The sequence below is a fragment of the Rhyacophila brunnea genome, unplaced genomic scaffold, assembly GCF_057557595.1.
Source record: "Rhyacophila brunnea isolate RB1 unplaced genomic scaffold, BYU_Rbru_1.0 scaffold_3, whole genome shotgun sequence".
Lineage (NCBI taxonomy): Eukaryota > Metazoa > Arthropoda > Insecta > Trichoptera > Rhyacophilidae > Rhyacophila > Rhyacophila brunnea.
The window spans coordinates 13,877,486-13,903,288 of NW_028232965.1; the positions used below are offsets into that span (position 1 = coordinate 13,877,486).

The window sequence follows — 25,803 nt, forward strand, 5'->3', positions numbered from 1 at the left end:
TATTATTTTCTACTAAATTAACTAAAAATAATTACATACCAGTAACTTCATATCACAAAAACAATAAATTTCAGCAACACATGCTCGCAGTTTTTAAATGAATATAATCATTCAAATCAATATTTACCGGCGACGTTTCCAACAAATATTTGATTCAGCCGTAGAAATTTTATCTTGCTCTAACGAATCTTGAGGAAGATATCAACGTGCCGAATCTTTCTCATTCGCACATATGGTTCGTTTTCGTTCACGCCTTGATATATCCATATCATAATAGAATCTACAATTCTAAAACATGACTTTTAATAAAAACATTTAAAAAAAAAAGTTGATTGTGAAGAACAACAATTAATCATACTTTTATGTTCCAGGAAATTCAAGAACAAATCACCTACACGGAGAAACAGCATGAGTACGCAAAAACTAATAATAATCAAATAATTTTAGATAGTATAAGTGTGGAAATATATAAAGCTGTCAAGAATTTCACTCTATCTTCCCAGCTTACAAATAATGCATGTCCCGCAAACAAATTACAAGAACAGATGATCGAAAAGCTAATGCACCTATCAGAAAATCTGCAAAATTCTATCGATAATTTGGATTTTAGCGAAGACTACGTGACTGATTCTGGTGCAGATCAATTTAACGATGAAAGGAATATGAAACGAATTCCTAACAACATTACAAATATTACAAATCCCGTGGAGTTGATTGACAGATTAAACCAAATTAATTTCGAAGATTCTTCAGAGGATGTAGAAAATATGCAGAATGAAGTAAATGCACGAGGGAAAAACACTAAGCATATCGAAGGTTTTCATCAAAATGCACGCACTAAAACCAATATCGATCCATTTAATAGGAATAATAATGTCAAAGTGACTGAGACTGAGAACAGAGATGTAGACAAATACGTACATAATAATTATAAACATCATGACCATCGTTTCCTCGGTAAAAAAGATCACAAAGCAGACCTTCCAAATTTAGAGGAAGACAGTTACAAGTATGCCGAAAGAGAAGTTGAATCTTACAAGAAGAACGAAACTAATTTTGGTTACAGAGATGATTTTGATTATGATGACGAAATTCAGAATGATCCTCTTGAGGAAATTCATTTACCATAGATTCTATGGAGTTCATCCATTAACCAGGTGCTAAAATCAAACTTCTCGCATAACATTAATCCTCACATTACATTATTAATATATGTGTGATAGAAATAGAAGCATAATGTATTTATAATCAGTTCACCCAGGTATTTTATAATATATAATTTAATAAGCCATAATATTGCCATGAAACTATAACACCTTGTAAGAATAATTATTTTTTTATATACGAGGGTGGGTCAATAATTCCTTAGAAAAAAGCATTAAAACAGTTTTTATTTTTGTATTTTTTTTTTATTTCTCAACATAATCTCCTTGGAGCTCAATACACTTGGTTAGACGTTTCTCAATTTTTTTTAAACCGTCAGAAAAATAAGTTTTCGGAAGGTCCTCAAAATAAGCATTTGTCCGATCGATGACTTCTTCATTTGAAAAAAAACGTTGTCCACTTAGCCATTTTTTTAAGTTTGGGAAAAGGAAAAAGTCACTGGGGGCTAAATCTGGCGAATACGGTGGATGGTCGACCAATTCGAACTTCAATTCTTCAATTTTAGCCATTGATCGTAAACATGTGTGAACACGGGCATTGTCCTGATGAAAGAGGATTTTTTTCCTGTTTAAATGATGCCGTTTTTCTTCAATTTTGTTTTTTAGCTGGTCCAATAAAGATGCATAATAATCCCCTGTTATTGTTTTTCCTTTTTCCAAATTGTCAACGAAAATAATTTCACGTGCATCCCAAAATACAGTAGCCATAACCTTACCAGCTGATTTTACGGTTTTCGCCTTCTTTGGACATGGTTTGCCTTCGCAATCCACTGCTTTGACTGTTCTTTCGTCTCGGGAGTATAGTGGTGTATCCATGTTTCATCTACAGTCACAAAGCGACGAAAAAATTCATCCGGATTGCGTTGCATGAGCGACAACAGGGCTTTAGAGGCCACCACCCTATTGCGTTTATTGTCGACTGTGAGCAAACGCGGCACCCATCTTGCAGAAATATTTTTCATGCCCAATTTGTCATGTAAAATAGAAATGACGCTACCTTTTGAGATCCCTGTAACCTCAATTATCTCACTCAACTTTAATCTTCGGTCACTTAACACCATATCGTGGATTTTATTGATCATTTCTGGTGTAGTCACCTCTACAGGACGTCCTGAGCGTGGTTCATCCTTTGTTGATGTACGACCACGTTTAAATTCATTTAACCAGTTATAAATAGTTGCAAGTGAAGGAGCAGATATGCCGTGAACTAAATCCAACTCATTTTTTATTTCCTTTGCTGTTAACCCTTTTATATTAAAATGTTTAATAACAGCTCTAAACTCAATTTTCTCCATTTTCCATTTTTCCATTTTCCACAAGCAAATTTTTTTTTGAATGTACGAGAAACACACAACAACCCGACCAATCTGATTGAAACTTCGCAGCATACTGAATCGGTAGTGCCGCTGCATGAAAACAAACCGCTTACAGTACTAGTCGCGCCACCTGTCGGCTTTTCTAAGGACTTATTGACCCACCCTCGTAGCATGTGAATTTTCATATTCATTTCAGTTATAAAAAATAAGTTTACGTTGATCATCCATTAATTTAGCCATAGAATTAATAATATGCTAGTCGGAACAACAAACTATTTGAAGTTTTTGTGAAATATAATTTTATAACAACCTATGTATTTAATTTCATTCCTAAGAATAACTGTGAAAAGCAAGAGCATTCACAAAAATTGAAATGAATGTTTTCATCCTATAATATAGTGTCTAGGAAATTCTGTAATACACCTATTTCACTTGTATGGAAATGATTATGTACTCAAAATTGTATTATTCGACATTCTACAAACTATGAAACAAACAATGTTAGAGTAATTGAATTTCCCAACGTATTGAGAATTTTTATAATTAAGATTGGTAGTTATAATTTAATTTTAAATAAATGCTCAGTTTGCATAGGTATTTTATTATGAAATATTGGATAAGTCGCTCTTATAAGAATGTCAAAAAAATAACATTAAAGTAACATAATTAGAGATTATGTATGTATGATATTTTTACCACTTAGTGAAATATTTTTTTATAATTGTTTTAATAAATTCACAGTATTTTTATAGGATAATGTATTTATACTTTAAAGTAAAATAATAATGTATTTAAGTATTTACTTTCTATCGGCATCCGCAACTATACAAATGTGTTCAGTAAAATATTTTCATGAGACAATGACTTTGGAAGTGTACATAATAATAAATTTCTGCAATGCTTATAAATATTATTAATATACGAGGGTGGGTCAATAATTCCTTAGAAAAAAGCATTAAAACCGGTTTTATTTTTGTATTTTTTTTTTATTTCTCAACATAATTTCCTTGGAGCTCAATACACTTGGTTAGACGTTTCTCAATTTTTATTAAACCGTCAGAAAAATAAGCTTTCGGAAGGTCCTCAAAATAAGCATTTGTCCGATCGATGACTTCTTCATTTGAAAAAAAACGTTGTCCACTTAGCCATTTTTTTAAGTTTGGGAAAAGGAAAAAGTCACTGGGGGGCTAAATCTGGCGAATACGGTGGGTGGTCGACCAATTCAAACTTCAATTCTTCAATTTTAGCCATTGATCGTAAACATGTGTGAACACGGGCATTGTCCTGATGAAAGAGGATTTTTTTCCTGTTTAAATGAGGCCGTTTTTCTTCAATTTTGTTTTTTAGCTGGTCCAATAAAGATGCATAATAATCCCCTGTTATTGTTTTTCCTTTTTCCAAATAGTCAACGAAAATAATTTCACGTGCATCCCAAAATACAGTAGCCATAACCTTACCAGCTGATTTTACGGTTTTCGCCTTCTTTGGACATGGTTTGCCTTCGCAATCCACTGCTTTGACTGTTCTTTCGTCTCGGGAGTATAGTGGTGTATCCATGTTTCATCTACAGTCACAAAGCGACGAAAAAATTCATCCGGATTGCGTTGCATGAGCGACAACAGGGCTTTAGAGGCCACCACCCTACTGCGTTTATTGTCGACTGTGAGCAAACGCGGCACCCATCTTGCATAAATATTTTTCATGCCCAATTTGTCATGTAAAATAGAAATGACGCTACCTTTTGAGATCCCTGTAACCTCAATTATCTCACTCAACTTTAATCTTCGGTCACTTAACACCATATCGTGGATTTTATTGATCATTTCTGGTGTAGTCACCTCTACAGGACGTCCTGAGCGTGGTTCATCCTTTGTTGATGTACGACCACGTTTAAATTCATTTAACCAGTTATAAATAGTTGCAAGTGAAGGAGCAGATATGCCGTGAACTAAATCCAACTCATTTTTTATTTCCTTTGCTGTTAACCCTTTTATATTAAAATGTTTAATAACAACTCTAAACTCAATTTTCTCCATTTTCCATTTTCCACAAGCAAATTTTTTTTTTAAATGTACGAGAAACACACAACAACCCGACCAATCTGATTGAAACTTCACAGCATACTGAATCGGTAGTGCCGCTGCATGAAAACAAACCGCTTGCAGTACTAGTCGCGCCACCTGTCGGCTTTTCTAAGGACTTATTGACCCACCCTCGTATAATAAACAAAAAATTCAGATTATACATAAAAAATTCTTGATGTGTCATTGAAATTAAAATATTTTTAAAGAAGATCATTATATTATTATTTATATCATACTATTTAACCAAATTTAGAATAGTATACTAACCACCGAAGTCAACCTTGCTTTGCCATATAGAAATAGCACTATTGTGCAACCAACCTGTCATGGGTGCAATATCATACCAGTGTAAAAGATGGAAGCTGGGGTCTGGGCTATATGTATATGAAAGAAAGAGGGGATTTGTAGTTACGCAGATTGCCGCTAATACACCTGCAGCCATGGTATAAATAAAGGTAAGAGAATAGTAGAAATATTTGATTGAAACGTCTGCCTATCTACCTGCCTAAAAGCAGAAATCAAAAACTACAAGAGCTATCTGACGTACATGTATCAATAAATTTATTTGATGTCACTACTAACTGATTAGTGCTTAAAGTGAATGAACACTGACATCGATAATACTAACTCACTTTGCGTTCTCTTGTCAACATTACTGTTATACCTATTCCATTTATAAGCAGAGCATGGCTTTATAGTAGTATCACAGTGAAAAATAAATTACGCAGATACTACAGTTGAACTCGGTTATTACGATCACGGACATAGCGAGATCTCGGATGTAATGAGGAAACATTAGTTTGTAGTTTATGATTTTCTCCATACATTTATTCACTTTTATAACGAGCTACTTATCGGATATATCGAATAAAAATATCGTCAAAAACTTTCTTACAACTGTTAATGTGTCGATCGTTTAAAAACATTTTTGACCCTAAGCCAGTGGTCTCCAACCTTTATGTTACTACGCCTCCCTTTAAAAAAAATCTAATCTTGGCGCCTCCCCCCTTTTATTTCATTAAATAATACAGACACTTTTTTAACACACAAGTTTTTACTACTTACTTATATCAAATTCATTTTTTAATTAATTTTTTTTTCATGCGACGAATGAGCTTGTTTATTACCACAATCAATTTTAAAAGAAGTCAACCAAATTCATCATCGTTCATTGACAAAAATTAATGGATTCTATCATGAGCTCCACATAGTGAATAGGGCCCACAGGCCAGGATCTTTCACCCATATATTAAAAATATTTAATAGCCCTGAAACAAAGCAGCGCCGCAGGCGACTTTTTTTACTATTAATAAAATTATATGAAAAATGCATTAGCAAACTAACCAAGAACTCAGGAAATAGATTTTTGTTTGCTTCAATATATCTGGCGTAGAAATCATTTAAAAGTGGAGACATGTATTATTGTTATATTATATTAAAGAAATCACGTCAAAAACAATTTTAAAAAAAAATATCACACCCTGCCTACACGCTTCAGTTGACACTTTAGCTACGAGTGACATTTAAATTTGAGGTTATTGTTTTCATGCAACCAGCGGTCGTTTTGTGCATTACCGAAACAGAGCGTTTGCAAAAGCGCCATTTTTAAATTTCTCCGCTCCAAATATTTTTTTAATAGGATTTAAATATATGTATTTATTAAAATAAACATTCATGCACTGAATTTTCACTGTTACGTTAAGATATGAACTTTTATTTATTTGTAGATATTATGGTATAAAAAATAATTTATTCAAAAATTTTGGCGCCTCCCCTGGCAATAGATCGCGCCTCCCCTGGGAGGCGCGCCTCCCAGGTTGGAAACCGCTGCCCTAAGCAATAAAATCCGACCGTAGACCGGTGTTTTCGCCGACAACATTGAAAAAGTATCCACGCATATGGTTAAAATTTCATGTAAAACATCCAAGCTGAAATCAGCAGGTACCTACCAGCGTTTATTACAATAAACAACTTCTTTTGTAGTTAATGAATGCAATGCTTGTTACGAGGATTTTTAGGATGGTTTTGAGATTTTTTATGTTCTACTTCTATTTTTGTTTGAATTGCGACTTTTTGTGTTATGTGAACGCTCATTTAAAAATACCTATTATCTGATTTAACGAGTAATGCTTATAACGAGCAAATTTAGTCAGTCCCATCTTCCTCGTAATAACCAAGTTAGATTGTATTTCTGCACATGCGCAAGTAGTAAAAGTGACTTGTTTCTTTTTGTATATTGTCTGTGGTCACTATTGCTGACATTGTTTACATAGTTACTATCATATCGGCTTGTCTCGCATGTCTCCCCATCTCATTTAATTTTTTTATGATAACCATTCCTTACTTGAAATTGAATGGGAGCTTCTAAGATGTACAACAATTTTGAATGAAAAAAACTACAATAGAATTTGTTTAAAAAATCATATTTCAATTTGGGAATATGCAGACAAAATAATATTATCCACTGTTAATACCATTTTGTAACAAATAAGTTAAAACATGGGAAGCAATAAAAAAAAACAAAAATAGTTTTGAAATACCATGGATTTTATTAAAAAAAAAATAACATAAATACAAATTTATGAACAAAAATTTAACAGAAAACCAAAACATGTATAAATAAAAAAAAACTTGTAAGTATGAATTATTAACATACTATACAAGTTAACTAGGTAACTATTTTTATTTTTTCATCAAATAGTATAATTTGTACACAAAATAAAATGTTTCCCAAAAGGAGAACTATCTAATAGAATGATTTTATTTATTAAAATAAAATAAAATATATCAAAATTATGTTATACCTATGTATTGTGCTTTAATTAATATAGTGTCTTTCCATCACGAATATTATTGACAGTAGAACACCTCAAAAGTGACCACAATATTAAATATATTTTTCTACTTGAAGTTTACCGCAATGGGTTTTTAAAATTCTGATCGAACTGAAGATATAAAAAATAAGACATGATCCTATGATGTAGTTTGTAGCAATACAATTTTCAGTTGATTTACAAGAGTAATCGATATTATGTCAACTAACTTACCTCAACCTTAGCACTGTTCTGAAAGATGGTTTGAGCCTTGTGCGATAGCTGGGCAAAGCAGGAACTAAGAGCTGCCATCTTCTGGCGCACTGCATAAGCAACTTCCGGATCATCTGCATCGATTTCGGCTAAAAAACGTTCAAAGGGTTATTGACTTTATACCTGTGTGTTCTCCCTGATAAGTTCTATCTTATAATTATGAAAAAATTAGATAACGAATGCCAATACGGCATTCTAAAGTTCTTTAACAATAAGAATAGATGAAGCAGCTCCTAAATATCCAATATTATTCGAACTCAAATGGATATAATCGAAAAAACAATAAACTATCAATCAAAAACATACTGCCATATCTGAACGATAAGTAGATACATATGTTATGAAATAGGGACGTTGTACTTGGACAGAAGGCATAGGTATTAAAAAAGATTTGTTATTGATAAACCAAAACAAAAAGTGGCAAACCTTTTTTGTAAATTGGTTTTGTATAACTTTTGACATTCTACAAAAGAATAATATTCACGTGTTATAAAACCGGCTCCCAAATGGAAATATTCCGCAGACCAAAACACAGTTGCTAAATTTGTTGGTTTGTTATTATTTTATAATTCAGATAATGTGAATGCCATTGATTGATTGACATTATTAATATTATGAAAGAAGCAATAAAAACAAGTCATTTTCCTGTCAGACAAATTTGTTGTCGTTAATGTAGAGAGTGATAATTGTAAATAAAATATTCAAAATCAATTTAAATAGTTACCCAGAGATGTATCCAATTCTACATAAGCCTTGTCAAATTCTTTTTCTAAAATATCTAACCACCTGAATCCTACCCCAGTGGACGCCATTTTTGCTGTAGTCTCGACGTAGGGATGCCACACTTGAAAAACGATATTTGTTTATGAATAAATATTTAACAAAACCTCCATTGTACATTGGTTCGTATCAAAGGCATCTCTTTGGTTTTCTTCTAAATAAACATAAACGCTTTTTTCTGGAAAATTCGAAGCTTTTTTTCAACAATAAATAGTAATAACATTATATCAATTTTAATGAGAGTAGGTATATACTTTTTTTTTGGCAAAAATATTAGGAGTAGTTCAAGTAATACCATTTTGGTCATAATTATCATGTTTGAAATCCAACGAGCCAGGTCTGCGGATTAAACAGTCCGCAGACCTGGGGTGCTCCACGCGAAAAAAAAGTCCGAAGACTGTAAATCGTCTGACTTGCGTGCCAATGGAGCGCCGGCATTACATTTCGCTACGGAACGGTTTATCGTGAGCTGCCTTACCGGAAAGAGATAGTAGTACAAAGTCACCTCGTTTGAAGATTTATTATTTGTTTTTATCTTGATATAGATTTTATAGTTTGTTGTAATCATAGACAATTTATAATAAATTGTAATTTCTGGCAGCACCATTCGCCATGTCAGCGTTGCCATGTCTACTGAAATTTCAAGATCTACTGATATTTTTTGATATTTTTGGCAATATACTGAATCTACTGATATTTTCTGAAATCTACTGATATTTCTTCATTTCACAAAACTCCCACCAACCATGAAAAATAGGGAACCTGCGGCCCGCGTTCATGCGACACATTCTACTGAAATTTCAAATTTTGACTTGGCAACACTGCGCCATGTGATGTTATATTTTGTTTGATAGATCAGGTTATGTTGAAGTTGAACGTGAACATTTAAAATTTAAAAACTAAGATTTAAACATTGCTTTCTAGGACACTTACGTAAGGAGTTGTACTAGTACTTACACACTTGATTTTGTTTTTTTGGAAAGATGAACGGGGACATTGAAACTTCCGCATTTTCAATATATAAAAAAACTAATAAGCATTTGAAAAATCCCAAAAATGCTAAACCTAAGATAAAACAACCCTTAAACGCAAACATAACACCAGTGAAACAATTAAACAATGCACTGGAAAAGTTTCCGGCGAAGAAAAAGGCTTCGAAAGGTAATAAACGAAATGCCGATAATATAACATCTGCCCCAAGAAACGCAAAGAAGTTAATGGTTATCAATGAACAATGTATATCACCGAAAAACAATCAGAATACCATAGATACAATGCTGAAAGAAACTTTTAAGGACGCTAAGAAGAAATATCCTCAGAAGAATTTAATTTCTTTAAAGAAACCATTAAAAGCGATGATTAATGAAGAATTCCTTAAAATGATAGCTGATCAAGAAGATTCTGCACCTGTCGTAACAGATAGTGTAGAAGAAGGAAAAAAGTTGTTTTCATGGCTAATATCCCCGTTGTCTATCGATAAGTTCATTGGGTTAGTATAATATATTTATTTTGTTTACTATTGGAAAACAATTAGAACCAAAAAACATTAACTTTCACATTTGCCATATTACATCATTCCATTCGTTGTTCGATCTTAAGCCCTCTTTTCACAATGGCTTAAGCTGGCCGATGATTCAGTAATGGTGGCACATTAAAGCATGGTGGTAATCGCTGCTGCAGCCATTTACTTTAGCTAATTTTAACGAACTGATAAAGTTGACAACCTGCTATACGTATTATCAAGTTTATTCAAATTATTGAAAGTACACCTACCTACCTATTATCTGAATAGTGAATCACTGAGATTGACAAACAATTAACAACACTTCCAAGATAAATGATTTTAGGTATATCATAATACTTGATATGTATTACTTACACTTACACTTTCAATAATTTTATTGTGTTCTTTGTTCTGTCAATTTAATTGGTAGGTAGGTAATTTTTCATTTTCCCATGCCACGCTGCAGTGGTTACGTGTTTTTTACATGGCTTACTCTTTACGTAAAATTATCCGGTTTTCGGTTCAGTTTTGGACTCTCTACTCTTGTCGTTGGCCTATGGTAGCCAAATGTATGCAGTCATCATCGAGCAAAGAACAACATATTATGCATTGTGTGTTCCATGGGCGGCAAATGTTGGTCATTCTTAGACGGTGTTTCTACACGCATCAAAGAGCACCAATATTCGCGATACTTGGCTAAACGTGAAGGGTACAAAAGTATTCCGACAAACCTTAAATCGTAATTTTTATAAATGGATAATATGTATTGTTTTATTGATTACTACGTACATTGACTATTTCACGTAACGCGCTCATCTTGTACCATACCAATGCATTCAAATGTATCATTTCTGACTACCCTTGGTGCCTCTGAGCCTACTGCAGAATTTTTCACCCAGCTTTATTGCTTTCAATTTATTTTCCCCGAGCATTTTCAAATTTCCTGTGGTGCAGTCAAGCAATTTAATTTTCGGCCATATATGTATTCTTTTACTCGCAGGGAATGTATTCATAGCCTGCCTTGCTAGTATCAAATGTAGCTATCGCAAAAGGACTGACCACATTAATGATTGAATATAGATAGGCAGCCGAATACACCAAATCATCATTATTTAAAATATTTTATTCACTAAAAGATCGCATGCAAGAGTGGTTAACATTCATTTCTCGTAAAAACAAAAATCTGTTGATACAACCTCCCTCTATGGCAGCGTTTTCCAAACTGGGAGGCACGAAAAGTTTAACACAAATGTAGCCATAGGTTTGCAAATGCATAGTCTATAAAGAGCCTGGGGCCCGGGCATAACAGACGTCACAAATTTCATCTAATAGTCTAAAAAAAAGACTACTTTGTTTCAAAATTATTAAATATTTTAAATATGTAGTTGTGCATTGCAATTTGATGCGATACCTATATTGTGATTGATATAGGTACTTAAATGATAACTCCCGTGTATAATTTAGGAAACACTACTTTAGAGCACCACACTGCCCTTAACCTCAGTGATAAGTAGGTGGGCCCGCCAAAGATTTCGGCCTGGGAGCACGCCTCAGGATGTGGGGCCCATGATAGAACTCATTTGTCAATGATTGATGATGAATTTGGATTGACTACTATTGAAAAGGAAAAAATTGATAGAATTATCATGCAATAATTCATTGAAACAAAAACCCTAGTTCAATTTTGATTGAATTGAAGTGAAGAAATAATATAATACTTGGTCAAAAAAAGCAATGCAAGTTGTAAGTGAAGTAGGTACTGCTATACCATTCATAGTATCATATTTTTATGCGAAACGGTATTTTTTGCATTAGCTGCAATAAAATCCAAATATCGACCCTATTTAGTAGAAAAAGAGCACTTTGTGCTAAGAAACAAGCACATCCATCGCATGAAAAATAAATTAATTTAAAAATGAATATAATAAAAGTACTTCTGTAATCTTGTTTATTTTTATACTTAATTAAGTTTTTTTTCTTTGTTGTATTAAGTTGTACATTTTTGGCTATTTAAAAAGGTGTCTGTATTATTTAATGAAATAAAGGGGGGGAGGCGCAGTAACATAAAGTTTGGAAACCACTGCTCTATGGTATGATCTTCTTTGGATCGAACATGGTGAAAAAAACATTTACTGAGTGTGACTCCCTTTTGTTATAGACCAAACTCTTTCATCTACATAATATACTTATTCACTGTAAATCTTATTTTCAGTAATATTTGGGAGAAGAAACCTATACATATATCCCGTGATAATACCAATTTCTATAAAAACATAATTTCCACACCGATCATTGACAAGTTGCTACGCTCTGAAAATATACTTTTCTCAAAGAATATTGACATAACTTCATATGAAAATGAGAAGCGAGAAACACATAATCCTAATGGACGGTAAGTAACACAAAATAATTTGAAAAACAAATTTCAAATTTGAAACATCTTTGTTGATGTTTTAGGGTAGTATAATAATTAGTCAGTTGTCTTTGCTGGAAATATAATATTATCAATACAGCTTGTTTTAATATAAATTTAACTTGATTAATAAAATATATTAGGTGTCTACATAGTACCTCTATACAAAATTGTTTATTTATAATGTGTAATCTTGTTTCAGTGCTATGCCTCATGTTGTATGGGATTTTTATCTCAATGGATGCAGTGTGCGACTTCTAAACCCTCAGGTATTTCATAATGATGTATAGACTTTATACTTAATTGGTAGTAATTAACGTAAGAATTGGTGTAATTACGGCGAGTAAGTTTGCTTTCGGCGTTGTCAATGTAGTCAATATTTATATTATATTTTGAAGTGAACCCATAATGCTGACTCGAAAACCAAAAATCTCCACAATCAGACTCGAACCATCAACCTTTCAGTTGACAGCCAAGAGCACTTCCAAATACACCATTGAAGCCAAGGCAGATGTGAAAAAGAGAACATTGGTACACACAACTACTTGACAAGGTGAGTAAAGGTGTACGAGGTGTGTTGCTTTAGACTTTGAGTCAGCTGGACGAATGTGTAAATCACTGCTCTTATAAAAATTTCAACATCAACAGAAATCGCCAGTTGACATATTGTATAATGTTTTGTAGGTAGGTAAATCATGCAATCGAAGAATATATCGTCACTGTTCTGGCAGAAGACACTAATTCGAAAAAATTACATATTGAGTTAGTTATACCAAAATGTTCCTTATTTCAAACTGTACCGTCTGGAAACCTTCTTAATAAATAAACAGTCTTTATTTTAAAGTCATCCTTTTTACGATTACTTAATAAACTCACATGATAGACCATTTCAAACATTTTAAAAACTTCAAAGTCAAATTACTCAAAACTAGTATTCTCCAGTTAGTGTGTTCTGCCAGAACAGAGACGATATCGTCAGTCCCTATTAAAAAAGTCGGATCTACAAAATGCTATTTTTCAGTACAAGCAAACAAAGATGTTTCATCAAATATCCTTTGTGACCTATTGCTTGCCATAATGAATAAAAATACGGGTTATAGAAACTTTTCTAAACGTTTATAAAAACATCCGTCTGTCCGGTGAACATAGCAGCAACTGTCAGATCCGACGCATCTTGCTCACCCACGCCCAGCCAACAATGTCGGTTGGTAATAACCGACATTGTTATTCGGACACTCTCGGTAGATCCGTCATTTTTAACTTGAGTATCTCGAAATTTTTCAAACAAACAAAAAAAACTGTGATTGTGGTATAAGTGTTAAAAGTGTTTAACCTGTTCTATGCCAGGAGGTATTAGTATGGATATACGGAGGGCCGCGATTTTCTTTGAAAAAATTAACCGTAGTAAATATACTTTTTTCGGCATTATATTAATACTATATTATATAAACTTACCAAACTAATACACGATGTGTCCATTTACGCCGTGCCGTCATTTATCGAAATAAATCAAAATTAATGTTTCACAAAACGTCAGGGTTGTCACAACACTTACACAGTAGAGATGAGAACGTGATTATGTATGAGAAGTAATTCTACAATATGCAGCTTCATATGCACTGGGAATCAAAACATCTTGTTCCTATTCATCAAAATCACTGTCATCCGATTCAACAGTGAGGCCTGTTAGGCATTTTCTGATGTACTTTGTGTCCTTCCATTTTGATTAGGAAGAAGATAAATTTTTTTATGTGTAAAAAAGTTCAAATATCCCAGAAACTTGACATATTATAAAAATATATAATACAAAAAAGTCAAATAAGTTAAACACTATGCGAATAAAATAAGTCCCGACACTAATATCTTATAAACTAAACAATTACCGACACAACACAGATTACGAAGGTTTAAAAATTACGAAATCGTACCCGTAAATTACGAATAAAAATGCTAAAAGTTTAAAAGTAATTATTATAAAACTATCATAAAAGAAATGAATTGTAAACTGAAAATATTTCAGCCGCGTAACCGAATTAGATACGTCAAATACGACTACGAATATTCAACTGGTATGTATTCCAAGATGTGTCACTCCTATTGAGTATTAGTGTATATTCAGGAATCACAGTATTCCCCGTTTCTCGTATGCATAAGCGAACCCAAGAAAGCTTTGTTTAAAATTGACGTTTCGTCGATGATAATATAGAAATTGTCAAATGTAAGTATTACACCATGATCCTAAGATATGTCGCTGTGTGGGCAATGTGATTGAATTATTCAAAACATTGACCTCGGCCGATATATTGCGTTTCAAGTGGAGCGTCTTTGCATGCGCATTTTGCTTGGCCGGCCCTCTGTTCTCGGAATAGAAAAGCGTGCTAAGACGCTGGCGGCAGTTATCCGGTTAAATCACTTTCACGTAATAATCCGAAAATGACAAAATTTCAGATCCGACTTTTTTAATAGGGACCGACGATATATTCATTAATATATTCATAATACATATTATGTAAGATGTGAAGATGGAATGGTTTACTTTACAGTGATGACAACAATTCCGTGCACAGTTGCCATACATTGACTATGTTGTAAAAGCTTATGAAAATGTAGAAAAAAAACTAATTTTTTCACTTCTGTCATGTATTATAAAATTATTCACATCCAGAAATAGAGTAAATTTCAATGTTTTTTTGTTTTTTACAGACATATATTCCGCGTCTGCATTTGTTAAATGCTACACTTCAAGAGTATTTTAACTGTTTTGTTGGTGCCAATTCATACTTAACCCCACCCGACAGTCAAGGGTTTGCACCTCATTATGATGACATTGAAGCATTCATTCTCCAAGTTGAAGGGAAAAAACATTGGAAAGTGTACGCACCCATGTAAGGAAAAATATATTTTTTAAACTATTTGATATTTATAATAAAAATTGTGGTATACATACCTACATATAATAAATGAGAAATTGTTATTGTGATTCTTTTTTAGTACCAAAGAAGAAGTATTGCCCAGAGTCTCATCAAGAAACTTCTCACCCAGCGAAATTGGAAATCCTGTATTAGAAGTTACGTTAAGTGCTGGTGATTTATTATATTTCCCTCGAGGGTTTATTCATCAGGCTGTCACTGTCGATGGTGAACATTCACTTCACGTAACTCTCAGCTGTTATCAAAAAAATTCGTGGGCTGATTTATTTGAATTGGTAAGTAAGCTCCTTGCAATAATCTAAATAACTTAATGACTAATACATAACGGACTAACTTTAATTTCTAATATTGTTTCTTCTTCTTGTGGTGTGATTTTCGTTCAAAGTTTGGCAACCGAATCGCTATACGTCTCTCGTCACATTAATTCTGCAAAACCTAGCAATATAATATCTCTACCTATGTGTATGTATCTAATGATGAGTTGGTAGAGATTATATTATTTCTTGTAGAAAATGTAATGTTTGACGACACCTATCAGTTCTCTTTATTTATTTGCTCGCCTAAGCAGCTTTTCATAAGTGAATATGTGTATTAATTAAGGCTCTAAGTACCAAAAAGTAGTATTGCCTGTAGTTACAAAATACCGAGTCATTGCAGTAAAATTTCATGAAGCAGACCTTTTGAAAAATGTGGTTTTACAGTGTGAAGCAATCACGGCAGCTTCTATAATTTTAGGTATTAAGAACTCGCCAGTGTCAACTCACCATCGTCAGCCATTTTATATTGAATGAGGTTGACCACTATAGTGCTATTTACACCATTATAAATAAAACAGGCCAACGGACTTACAACGTCGACAGGTTTAAATGTTTTGCTGTATTTTTTTGACTTGCTTGAGGCACTTAGACCATAGTTGAAGTTATTGGCGTTAGTATGTAGAACACTTTTCTATAAAAATGTCAGTTTTTTTGTTTTTGGTACTTAGCGCCTTAATTAATACACGTATTCAAGTGACATGATTGGCCTATTTTATCTACATAATGTTTATCGGTGCAATCACATCGTGAAATCATCCTATCTTTTAATGGTCCATTTTTCAGCATCCAGACTTCAACTCTAGTAAGCAATATGATAATATATTGATATTTGTTTAGACCTCTTTGTTCACTGTCCAAACTAATAGTCACATTACGGAATAGAGTTTTAATTGAATATACATAATAACATCTCATGCATATACACACTAAAAAAAATCGCATATACACACTAAAAAAGACCGCACGAGAAAGACTTAGTGTTTTATTTAATTTTACCAACATATATAAATCCTTTTTTTTTATCTTTTTTTGTGAATCTGGGGTTCGATGGACACCTGAGCTAGCCGCTGGAACCCCGGACATCTCAATACCATACTACAGACCTTTCAGTCAGGTTCAGACAGGTCGGTCGGCGCTCAGGCTTGCCCCGCATCTCGTATCACAAATTTTTATAAGTCACAACTAAAATGCCTCCCATGAAAAAACTAGAACTCTAGCTGAGAAACTGAAAATAATTCAAAACGTTGAAAAAATCCAGGAGAAAAACGAGTTTTTTTATATTCTATGTATCCCGCATTTATTGTTTTTTTCTTAGGGTCCCTTGAAAACCGTAGAATCGGGGTTTCACTGTACACACTAGAAAAATTTGTTTTTGTAGAAAAAAATATGACGCCCGACGGGACTTGAACCTGTATCTGCTGGATTCGCGCCAGTATGTTTTGATAATAAAATCATAAGTGACGGGACCAATAATATTTAGACGATAAATTGCGGGATTATTTAACACTGTTCTTTTGGGTGTTTGGCGGGAATTTCAAAAATGAACGATCTGTGCGGGAAAACGATTTAGGTATGCGAGAACGGTATATTGGGTTTCCACTGTATATGCATGAGATGTTTTCAAATTATGTATCGTCTCTGTTCTGGCAGAACACATTAACTGGAGAATACTAGTTTTGAGTAATTTTTGTAGTTTGAGTAGTTGTTAAAAAGTTTGAAATAATGGTCTATCGTGTGAGTTTGTTAAGTTACCGTAAAAAGGATGACTTTAAAATAAAGACTGTTTATTTATTAAGAAGGTTTCCAGACGGTAAAGTTTGAAATAAGGAACATTTTGGTACTAACTCAATATGTCATTTTTTCGAATTAGTGTCTTCTGCCAGAACAGTGACGGTATATTCAGTATATAGAATGTTACATTCGAAATTCTTATTCGTTGAATAAAAAAAATAAGTTTATTAAAAAAAGATAGCGCTATTCTTAACAGTTAACACTTAGCATGTTTCCGTTATTTTCATTGGTCCAAATTGACACGGAAGCCATTCCGTGCACAAGGTGATTATCAGCGGCAATTGGCGGTTATCTACAATAATTGATAAACTTGTAATATGGCAAAATTTAAGTTAGTAGACATGCGTATAAAATACGTCTCTATTCAGTCATATTCGGATATGTTCGTGACGGTGTATTATTTATGTTTTTTCCACCCGAACCTCGAGATGCTCGAAATTTTCCATTGAAACATCAAACATAACACAACCTACAATTTTATTAATGATGTCATTGCAACACGTAGTAAAACAAATATTATGTTACTACTAGTCACTCGATATTTGACAGCTCGCGGGTAACAACAAATTGAAGTGGCGGACGTGACCAGTGATATAGATTATTTTTCAAAATCTCGCATCTCAATTTTCAATATGTAATTGACGTACTCTATCTCGCTCTAAAAGTTAACACAGCTAAGAGAGAGGTGTTAAAAGATAGGGCTTTTTGACAGTAGTTTAGACATTAGTTAACTTATTGTAATAATTAATTGCCTAAATACATAAAGTGATACATGTCATATATTTATAACAGTTAGCTCTTTTTGGGTGTTAAGTGATATATGATAGATAGTTTGATGGGTTTTTAATCCACCAGCTGTATAAATCAGTGGCAAAGGATGGAGGTAGGCTGTTAAGATCCGACATAAGTAGTGCGCACTAAAATTAGTCAGTCATACATATTTGTTTTCATTGAACTAAGACTAGAACTAAGAACTAATTGCAGATAATGTTGGTTATATTTTAAAATTCAATTAAATCCTGTGAAAATCAAGCCTTAATAAATAAGTCAAAAATATTCGAATATCCATAAAATATTTAAAATTATGGCATTAACACATTGACTGCTGACTAGATAATTACTAATTAATTACCACATTTAAATAGCATGCTAATTATATATAATGGCTACCTAATCGTTACGCGCTAGGCGCGTCTTTAGCGTCCAATGTATTAAATCATACATAATTTTAGATATTTCATAGATAGAATTATATTTTTTATCTCTTACGGTTTGTTTTAGGCAGGGCTTAATGAATTCAAAAAAACCAACCAACAAACACCATCTATAATACGTATTCTTAATTCAACGTAAGTATGATTGAAAAAGTGTGCACTTTTTATGTCAGATCGCCCAGCATACCTGAACTATTATGATTTGGTTTAGGCGAGGTTAAATTGATTTTTAAACACTAACCAGCACCATCTGCAATTTGTATTACTAGTTCAATGAAAAGAATTAAGTATGAGTGACAAAGTTTAGTGTGCACTACTTTTGTCAGATCTTAACAGCCTACCTCTACCCTCGCCACTGCTGTAAATATGAGTCAAGGTGTGGCTAATGGACTTTCTTAACTGCTTTCTGGTTTTTGATTCCAGATGATTCCGCAAGCTCTACAGATGGCAATCAATAGTGATGAAGAATTCAGACATGGCTTGCCTTTAGACATGAGTAGACATTTGGGTTTAGTGCATTCTGATTCCAGTACTCTTGAGAGAGCGAAGTATTTGACACATGTTAGAAAGCTCTTTAAGAAGATGTCAGACTATCTCAATGTTGGTAAGTAACTAACTGTACTACATATGTAATAGGTTTGACCGGGATTGTCCCGGTTTCGCACATTGGCCCCAGCGTTCCAGTCGGTTTGGCATTTTGTCCCGGCTGTTCCGCGTATGAATTATTGTCAATAATAAATTTTCATGATTGGCCGTAGTAGCGTATATGACAATGACATATGTGATGAGACAGCGGGGAGATTGCGAAAAAAGTTAATTCCAGCAAGAAGTATGACTGGTACAATAAATAAATAAAACAATTAAAATTTCTGCTGCAGTAGACCTTCTGCATTCTTCTATTGTACTACTTTTAATTGGTATTAAAAAGTCAGTGTCAAGTTCAACGGCATATTGCATTTGGAACAGATATATCTTCAATACTTCCGAAATTTATGCATTCGTGATTTCGACGACGGTTCCTGTCTTAATGTATTCTGTATAATCGGTAGTTATTTGTTTCGATTACGATTCTGTCCATTATAACATTTGAATTCAAAAAATGTTCAAAAAAATCTATTTCTTAGAGCTATCTCATAAATTTGTGTGCGGGCTGACTCCAGAAAAGAAATCATCAAATTCGTGTACAACCGGTATGAAAGGCCCAGTAGTCCACGAAGACAGATCATCAACATTACTATTTACATTTGAATTAGAGGCCGCGGCAGTAGTACTTTCTGATGGGGCACTGGAAGTATCTGAATCATCGTAGTACTCATTTTCACTCAACTCATAATCTGAATCAGGATCATAAATTGCTTCTCCCATTCTCATCTTTATAAATGACTGATAACTAGGGTAAATTAGATCGATATTCAATTTTTTCACGCCCGGATGACCCATGCGTATAGGCTGACTAAAGTCAGTTGCCGTGTAAGAAGGGTTAAATTTGTTTCTTTGCCCTATAATCCGTTCTTGTCCCGGTTTAGAGTTACATAATTATGGTAAGCCTAATAATAGGTAAACGTCTCAACTAAAAACGACATTTAATTAACAGTTAAAATCCGCATGTGTTTGTGAATGACCAAGTGTTATAAGTATATAATTTTAGTATGTGATTGTTTTTGAATTTTAAGATGGAGCTGTGGATCAACTGGCCAAAAAATTCATGCATGACGCGCTTCCACCTGTAGTAACAGAACTTGAAAAACAATTGACTGTTTTTGGTGATTCCGATGTAATGACCAAAAATGGTCAAGTAAAAGATAGAGTTGAAATGCAGCTGGATACAAAAATAAGACTTCTTAGAGCAAACATTCTCAGGTAAATAATTTTTGCTTATTACATAGGTTTACCATGTCCAAATTTGTGCCGTTCGTCTGGATATGTCAAGTGATCATAAAGGGGACATTAAAAGCCAAACGTAATCTGAAATAATATGTACTAATATAATATGTATGTATGTGGATGATCAAATGTAAACTAACAATGCCAATTATTTATACTGAATACATTATTTACGAATATATTATATTTTGCCACAATTTCCTAGATTGAAGCTGAATATAATGTATATATATATAGGACCATCATAATTTTTCTATTAGAGGATAAAATTTCAATATTTTTCCACGGACGACTCGGAATGAGTCAGCTGTCGTCCTCTTATATATATACTTATATTTTGTTATCCATTCCATAGATTTGTAAGTTTTGCAGCATTGGAACACATATAGATAAATTTTCAGGGTTACATACAGCATTACATTTTGGTATTACATATCGTCTTTAAGATATGAAAACCTCGTAACTCAAAATTTACGATATTGGATTTTTTTACTTATTTTATACCAATTTGATGAGCTATTAAGGTGTCTAACTCTTATGTGGTATTTATTTATAGTTACTGAGATATTGACAAAAATCACAAACTCGTATATCAAAATTCTATTTTTTTATAAGTTGTAATACTATTTCAAACAATCTTACTGAATATAAGTTTTTAAAATTAGAATTATTATTTTATTGTTTCATTATTTTTTCCATCTCCTTTTTAAAGATTATTAAATAAATCAAATGTCCAAAATGTGTTTTCTTTTCAAAGATAATAAAATATAACAATATTTATTATAAACATTGAAACCTAGTAACTCAATAAAAATCTTACATTGGAATAACAAAAACTCGTAACTCATTTTCTAAGTTATATACTGCCAAATCTATAAGCCACAAACCAAATCCAAACTGTACAAAATGCTCCACTTGATTAATTAATCATCTTCTAAAACAACTTTCATCATGTTCTTAACCTTTCTAACGCGGCAACTGACTTTAGTCAGCCTATACGCGCGAGTCATCCGCGCGTCAGCTGACTAAAGTCATTTCGATTTTCGTTTGCCTAGTACTGCTTTCCGCCAGGCGCGAATAATTCGAATATTGATTTAATTTATTCAAAAATCATCCTTCTCTTGACATCTGTCAATGGATAGCCTAAACTTTTGTTCTATCTAATTTAAATAAATATTTTTCGGGAGCGTGTCTTGAATAAAAATATATCAGTCATCGGGCCAATTCAAATTTGCCGCGTATATAGTGTCTTATCGCTTCTTAGTGCATGTGCGCCGAAGACATTTGACTGACGTGTTTGTAACGATACGAGTTTGCGATATAATAAGTTATATTGTTTTTTAGTGATTGAAAAACTATTTGGTGCGTAAACTGTTAAATAGAATATTCGAAAGTTACATTGATCAAAGTGAATTTACAAAATATTTTTACAAAAGGAATGCTTTTGGAGATTGCATTCATTCGCCTATCTGCCAGTATATTATCCGCGAGTTTATAGTTTCGGAAAATAATTTGAACCAGGTGTCATTTAAATATACCTAAAAGTCCGCGATTTAATATGTCTCTTTGTTTATCATTGATTAACATTTTTAAATACTATTTTCTGGTTATAGTATTAGGTGAAACAGACAAAAATTATTTATTTACCCTAGTTATCAGCCATTTATAAAGAAAAGACACGAACACTCAGACGCCCGTTCCCGCATAAATGCGGAAATTGTCGTATTATGCAAACACCAGGTCCCGCGCTACTGAATTTTTATACACTGCGCGGCAAATCATCGTCTGCTGGTTACACTTGAGAATTATTTTTTTCGTAATACTATTCAAAAGGGTTTGATTCATGACTACTATTTTTTTTATGTAGAATTCTTCTTATATTTATAGTCGAAAATAACCCGAGTTACTTACTATCACGTCATTATAATAAAATAAGAGATTACCTATTCTAGTACCAGGTTATTGAAGTAATATAATAAAAAAAAAACAAATGAACTTGAAAATAAAATTGTGGTGACTATAAAGCATTTAGAAGTGCAATAAGTGTTTGAAATTTAATATTTTACGAATTGTAATAGGTATTCGAAAAATAAACCATTTTGTTATATAAACTATGTGTCATTCGATTCCATTCAGTTCGGGGTCAATGGTAGGTACAAACCAGGCACTGGTGGTAAGTACATCACTCTCAAATAGCCAGTAGTTCTCAAGGATGATTTATTTATACTCGGCCTGCAGTGCTGCAATGTGTATGCGAGTTCAAACAAAAGTTACACAGTTTGAGATGTCCTGGATGCTATAAAAATGAGTTATTTATGACTGATATTTTTTCAACACACTCAACAAAAATGCTCATAAAAGTCATAAACCATATTATTATTCATTATGTGTATGGCATATTTGTCGAAATGGTAGCCGGTAGACTATAAGAATACTGAACTGTTCTTATACTTGTTAATCTGTCATCGACGCATTAGTCCAGCACCATTTCGTAAGTGTCATGGCGCCGCTCGAGTAAGCTGGCATTTTTTCAATGAAGAAGTCTTGTTCGTGATTTCTTATCAGATTTAGGCGACGAATGTTTATTTTTAGAGTCACATAAAATATTAGGTTCTGTCATAATCATTTTTGAACTTGACTCCGATTTTTTACTACTCTATTTGTGTATGTTTGACTGACATTTATTACGATTTATTGATGCTTGAAATCACAACGCGCACTGTTGTACTAAGTCGGGATTCGTAACGCTTAGAAAGGGTTAAAGAAAATTTTGGGTAAAACTGTATTTTCATCCTCCTAAACATTTAACATTTTTCGATACGAGGTTTTCGTATCTTAACGACGATATGTAGTGTATAATGGTTTTTGAAAGGTAGTTTCCCACAAAGATTTATTGAACTTGTTTATTATTTCACAGGATTGTCATGGAGGAAGAAGCATTACGTCTGTATTATTATGTGGAAAATTCTAAAGAATATCATGAAAATGATGCTCAGTATATTGAAATTGATGAATCCCTGGCATCAGGAGTTGAGACTCTTATCACAATGTATCCGGAATATGTGTCTGTGGAAAATCTAGGATTACAAAATGATACAGATAAGATAGAGGTGATCCTTATAATTTAATATATATAGTTAATATTTTTATTGAAATACATTACTTTAAAAAATCTCAGAAGCGTATATTTTAAATATTGTGAGAATTTGGTATCCTCACTCAGCAAGTGAACTGTATGTGTTCGCATTCTGATTATTTTATTACCATAAAAACGTTCTGCCGAGTTCAAATATGAGTACTAAAAAAACCTTCGAAAAGAATTCGCTAAACCAACATCTTATTTGAAAATTTATCTGTGTTTATGATTATTTTGAATAAATTTGAATTTCACATGTAGTTCACGTGACCTGTGTAGAAATTCCCTGCATCTCCATGCACACCGTAACACACGGAGTGAGGCGTGAGGAGAGAAAAAAGGAATTGGTTGCCGAAGATGGCGAACTAAGCAAAATGTTCTCAATAGTCAGTCGACCACAAACTCCAAAATAAAACAGACACATAGTAAATGGTAGCAAAAAAATGCATATGTATTATCATGTTACAAACAAAATCTTGTTGAAACAGAAAATATTTTGCAGACCTCACAGACGTTGGCCTGAGAAAAACAAAAAAATATTTTTGTCTGAGGAAAATACTGTCCTCCAGGAAAAAATGGAAAGTCTGTGCTATAAATTTCTATTACACGCTTCATAACCTTTCAGTGTGTTTTAAGTGTTCATTATGTATAGTTATGAATAAAAATACATAGAAAAATTAATATCAATAATATACCTATATTATGTTCAAACTATAGTAAAACCTCGTTAATATGAATTCCATGGGACCGCAAATCGAAAAAAATTCGAATTACGAATTATGAAATGTATGTGGAAAAATAATATTAAAATTTTGAAAAAAAAAATATTTTGATTTACATTAATATCGTTTACGATCATAGATGTGCCTACCACATTTCCGGTTCCGTGTGTGTTAATGGGTCATAAAATGTCAGGATTATTTTTATTACCTTAAAATTAGTAATTTATGTTGTTTTAAGAAATGTCTGTCACAATTTTCAATGACTGGCTCTGATATAATTTCAAATTACGAAATTCGAATTAAAGGTATGGTTTTATATGAAAATAATGTTCAAGGGACTTTTTTTGCGAAAATTTCTGAATTATCCGTGTTCTTATTAACGAGGTTTCACAGTGGAATGGAAGTTATATTAGCAGATTTTTTTCCTAGGAAAGTTTTTGGCCATTTTCCAATCCGTTAGATGAAAGACACATTGAAAAAACGTACATGTCACTCTGCTCAGCCGTGGGATCGATCCCGCGACCTACGGTTTTAGAGATAGCTTCTCTATCAACCGGACCACCGTGTTTGCAAACGTAGTGATCATCAATACATATCACTAAGTAAACAATGAATCTCTTGAAAAGAAGAATTTTAGGATCAATCAAATTATAAACTGTTTATCTTACAGATATTTTCTAATTATATCATTCATTTTTGTGCATTGTTATGTAATACTATTTAAATTTCCATTCGCTTGTTAGTTTAAATTTTGCATGACGCAATGATTCTTAATTCATTCAAATAATATTGTTTCATAATTATTATTATTGCTATTTCAGATCGCCAGTGTTCTATGGGAAAAGGGAGTTATAATGACTGAAGATCCTCTGGAATTTATTGAAATTTGAAAAATGTTTATGTCAGTATTGCAAAATGAGAATATAATAATATTATGTATGGTACCTAGTTGAAATCTGTCACCAATCAATTTTGAATAACTGCTGTCAGTTTGATGTCCATATTTTTTATTTTATGTTTTATTAAAATTTTTTTGCTTACAATCATAATGTTTTATTTCAAGATCGACATCTATGACTTCATATACAGTCGAACTTGGTTATTATGAGAAGGAGGGACCAACTGAATTTGCTAGTTATAAGCATTACTCGTTTATCGTTATATAACATTTTTCGCGCCACGTTCTATTTATGCATAGAACATAAAAAATCTGAAAACCATCCTAAAAATCCCCAGAGGGAAGCATGAAATTCATAAACTACAAAAGAAGTTGTTTATTGTAATGAAGTACTGAGCCGCTGGCGCTGGTAGGTACCTACTGACTTCACAAAGCTTGGATTTTTTACATGCAATTTCAACCATAATATGCATGGATACTTTTTCAATGTTGTTGGTGAAAACACCAATTAGGTAATTAGACACTTAACTAGTGTCATAAACATAATCTGATCCCAACCGCATCG

The 25,803-nt window shown here is 32.9% G+C and overlaps 3 protein-coding genes across 3 annotated transcripts in view; 2 read left to right on the forward strand and 1 right to left on the reverse strand.

Annotated features, from left to right (window-relative positions):
• LOC147067915 (uncharacterized) overlaps nucleotides 1-3,096 on the forward strand; it is a 77,428-nt gene extending 74,332 nt beyond the window's left edge. Inside the window, exon 9 of the mRNA XM_085952849.1 lies at nucleotides 372-3,096. Coding sequence (XP_085808975.1) covers nucleotides 372-1,130 — 759 coding nt within the window. The 3' untranslated portion in view covers nucleotides 1,131-3,096. The remainder of the gene's footprint in view (nucleotides 1-371) is intronic.
• Nucleotides 1-8,470, reverse strand: part of LOC147067914 (uncharacterized) — a 133,666-nt gene extending 125,196 nt beyond the window's left edge. Inside the window, exons 1-2 of the mRNA XM_085952848.1 lie at nucleotides 8,374-8,470; nucleotides 7,611-7,738 (exon numbers count right to left, since the gene is read on the reverse strand). Coding sequence (XP_085808974.1) covers nucleotides 7,611-7,738; nucleotides 8,374-8,461 — 216 coding nt within the window. The 5' untranslated portion in view covers nucleotides 8,462-8,470. The remainder of the gene's footprint in view (nucleotides 1-7,610; nucleotides 7,739-8,373) is intronic.
• A 791-nt stretch (nucleotides 8,471-9,261) lies between these two features.
• NO66 (Bifunctional lysine-specific demethylase and histidyl-hydroxylase NO66) lies at nucleotides 9,262-25,387 on the forward strand. The gene is made up of 9 exons (XM_085953145.1): nucleotides 9,262-9,918; nucleotides 12,146-12,325; nucleotides 12,549-12,615; nucleotides 15,050-15,231; nucleotides 15,338-15,551; nucleotides 19,022-19,202; nucleotides 20,272-20,458; nucleotides 23,400-23,592; nucleotides 25,162-25,387. Exons 1-9 carry the CDS (start codon nucleotides 9,413-9,415, stop codon nucleotides 25,228-25,230), a joined length of 1,779 nt encoding a protein of 592 aa, XP_085809271.1. The 5' UTR covers nucleotides 9,262-9,412; the 3' UTR covers nucleotides 25,231-25,387.
• Nucleotides 25,388-25,803: the final 416 nt, after the last annotated feature.

Excerpts from the sequence above, each read along its gene's own strand:
- NO66 (XM_085953145.1), top strand. The coding sequence starts at position 9,413 with ATGAACGGGGACATTGAAACTTCCGCATTTTCAATATATAAAAAAACT. Across the intron at positions 12,616-15,049 it reads TGCGACTTCTAAACCCTCAG|ACATATATTCCGCGTCTGCA; the intron begins GTATTTCATAAT and ends TGTTTTTTACAG. Across the intron at positions 15,232-15,337 it reads TGGAAAGTGTACGCACCCAT|TACCAAAGAAGAAGTATTGC; the intron begins GTAAGGAAAAAT and ends ATTCTTTTTTAG.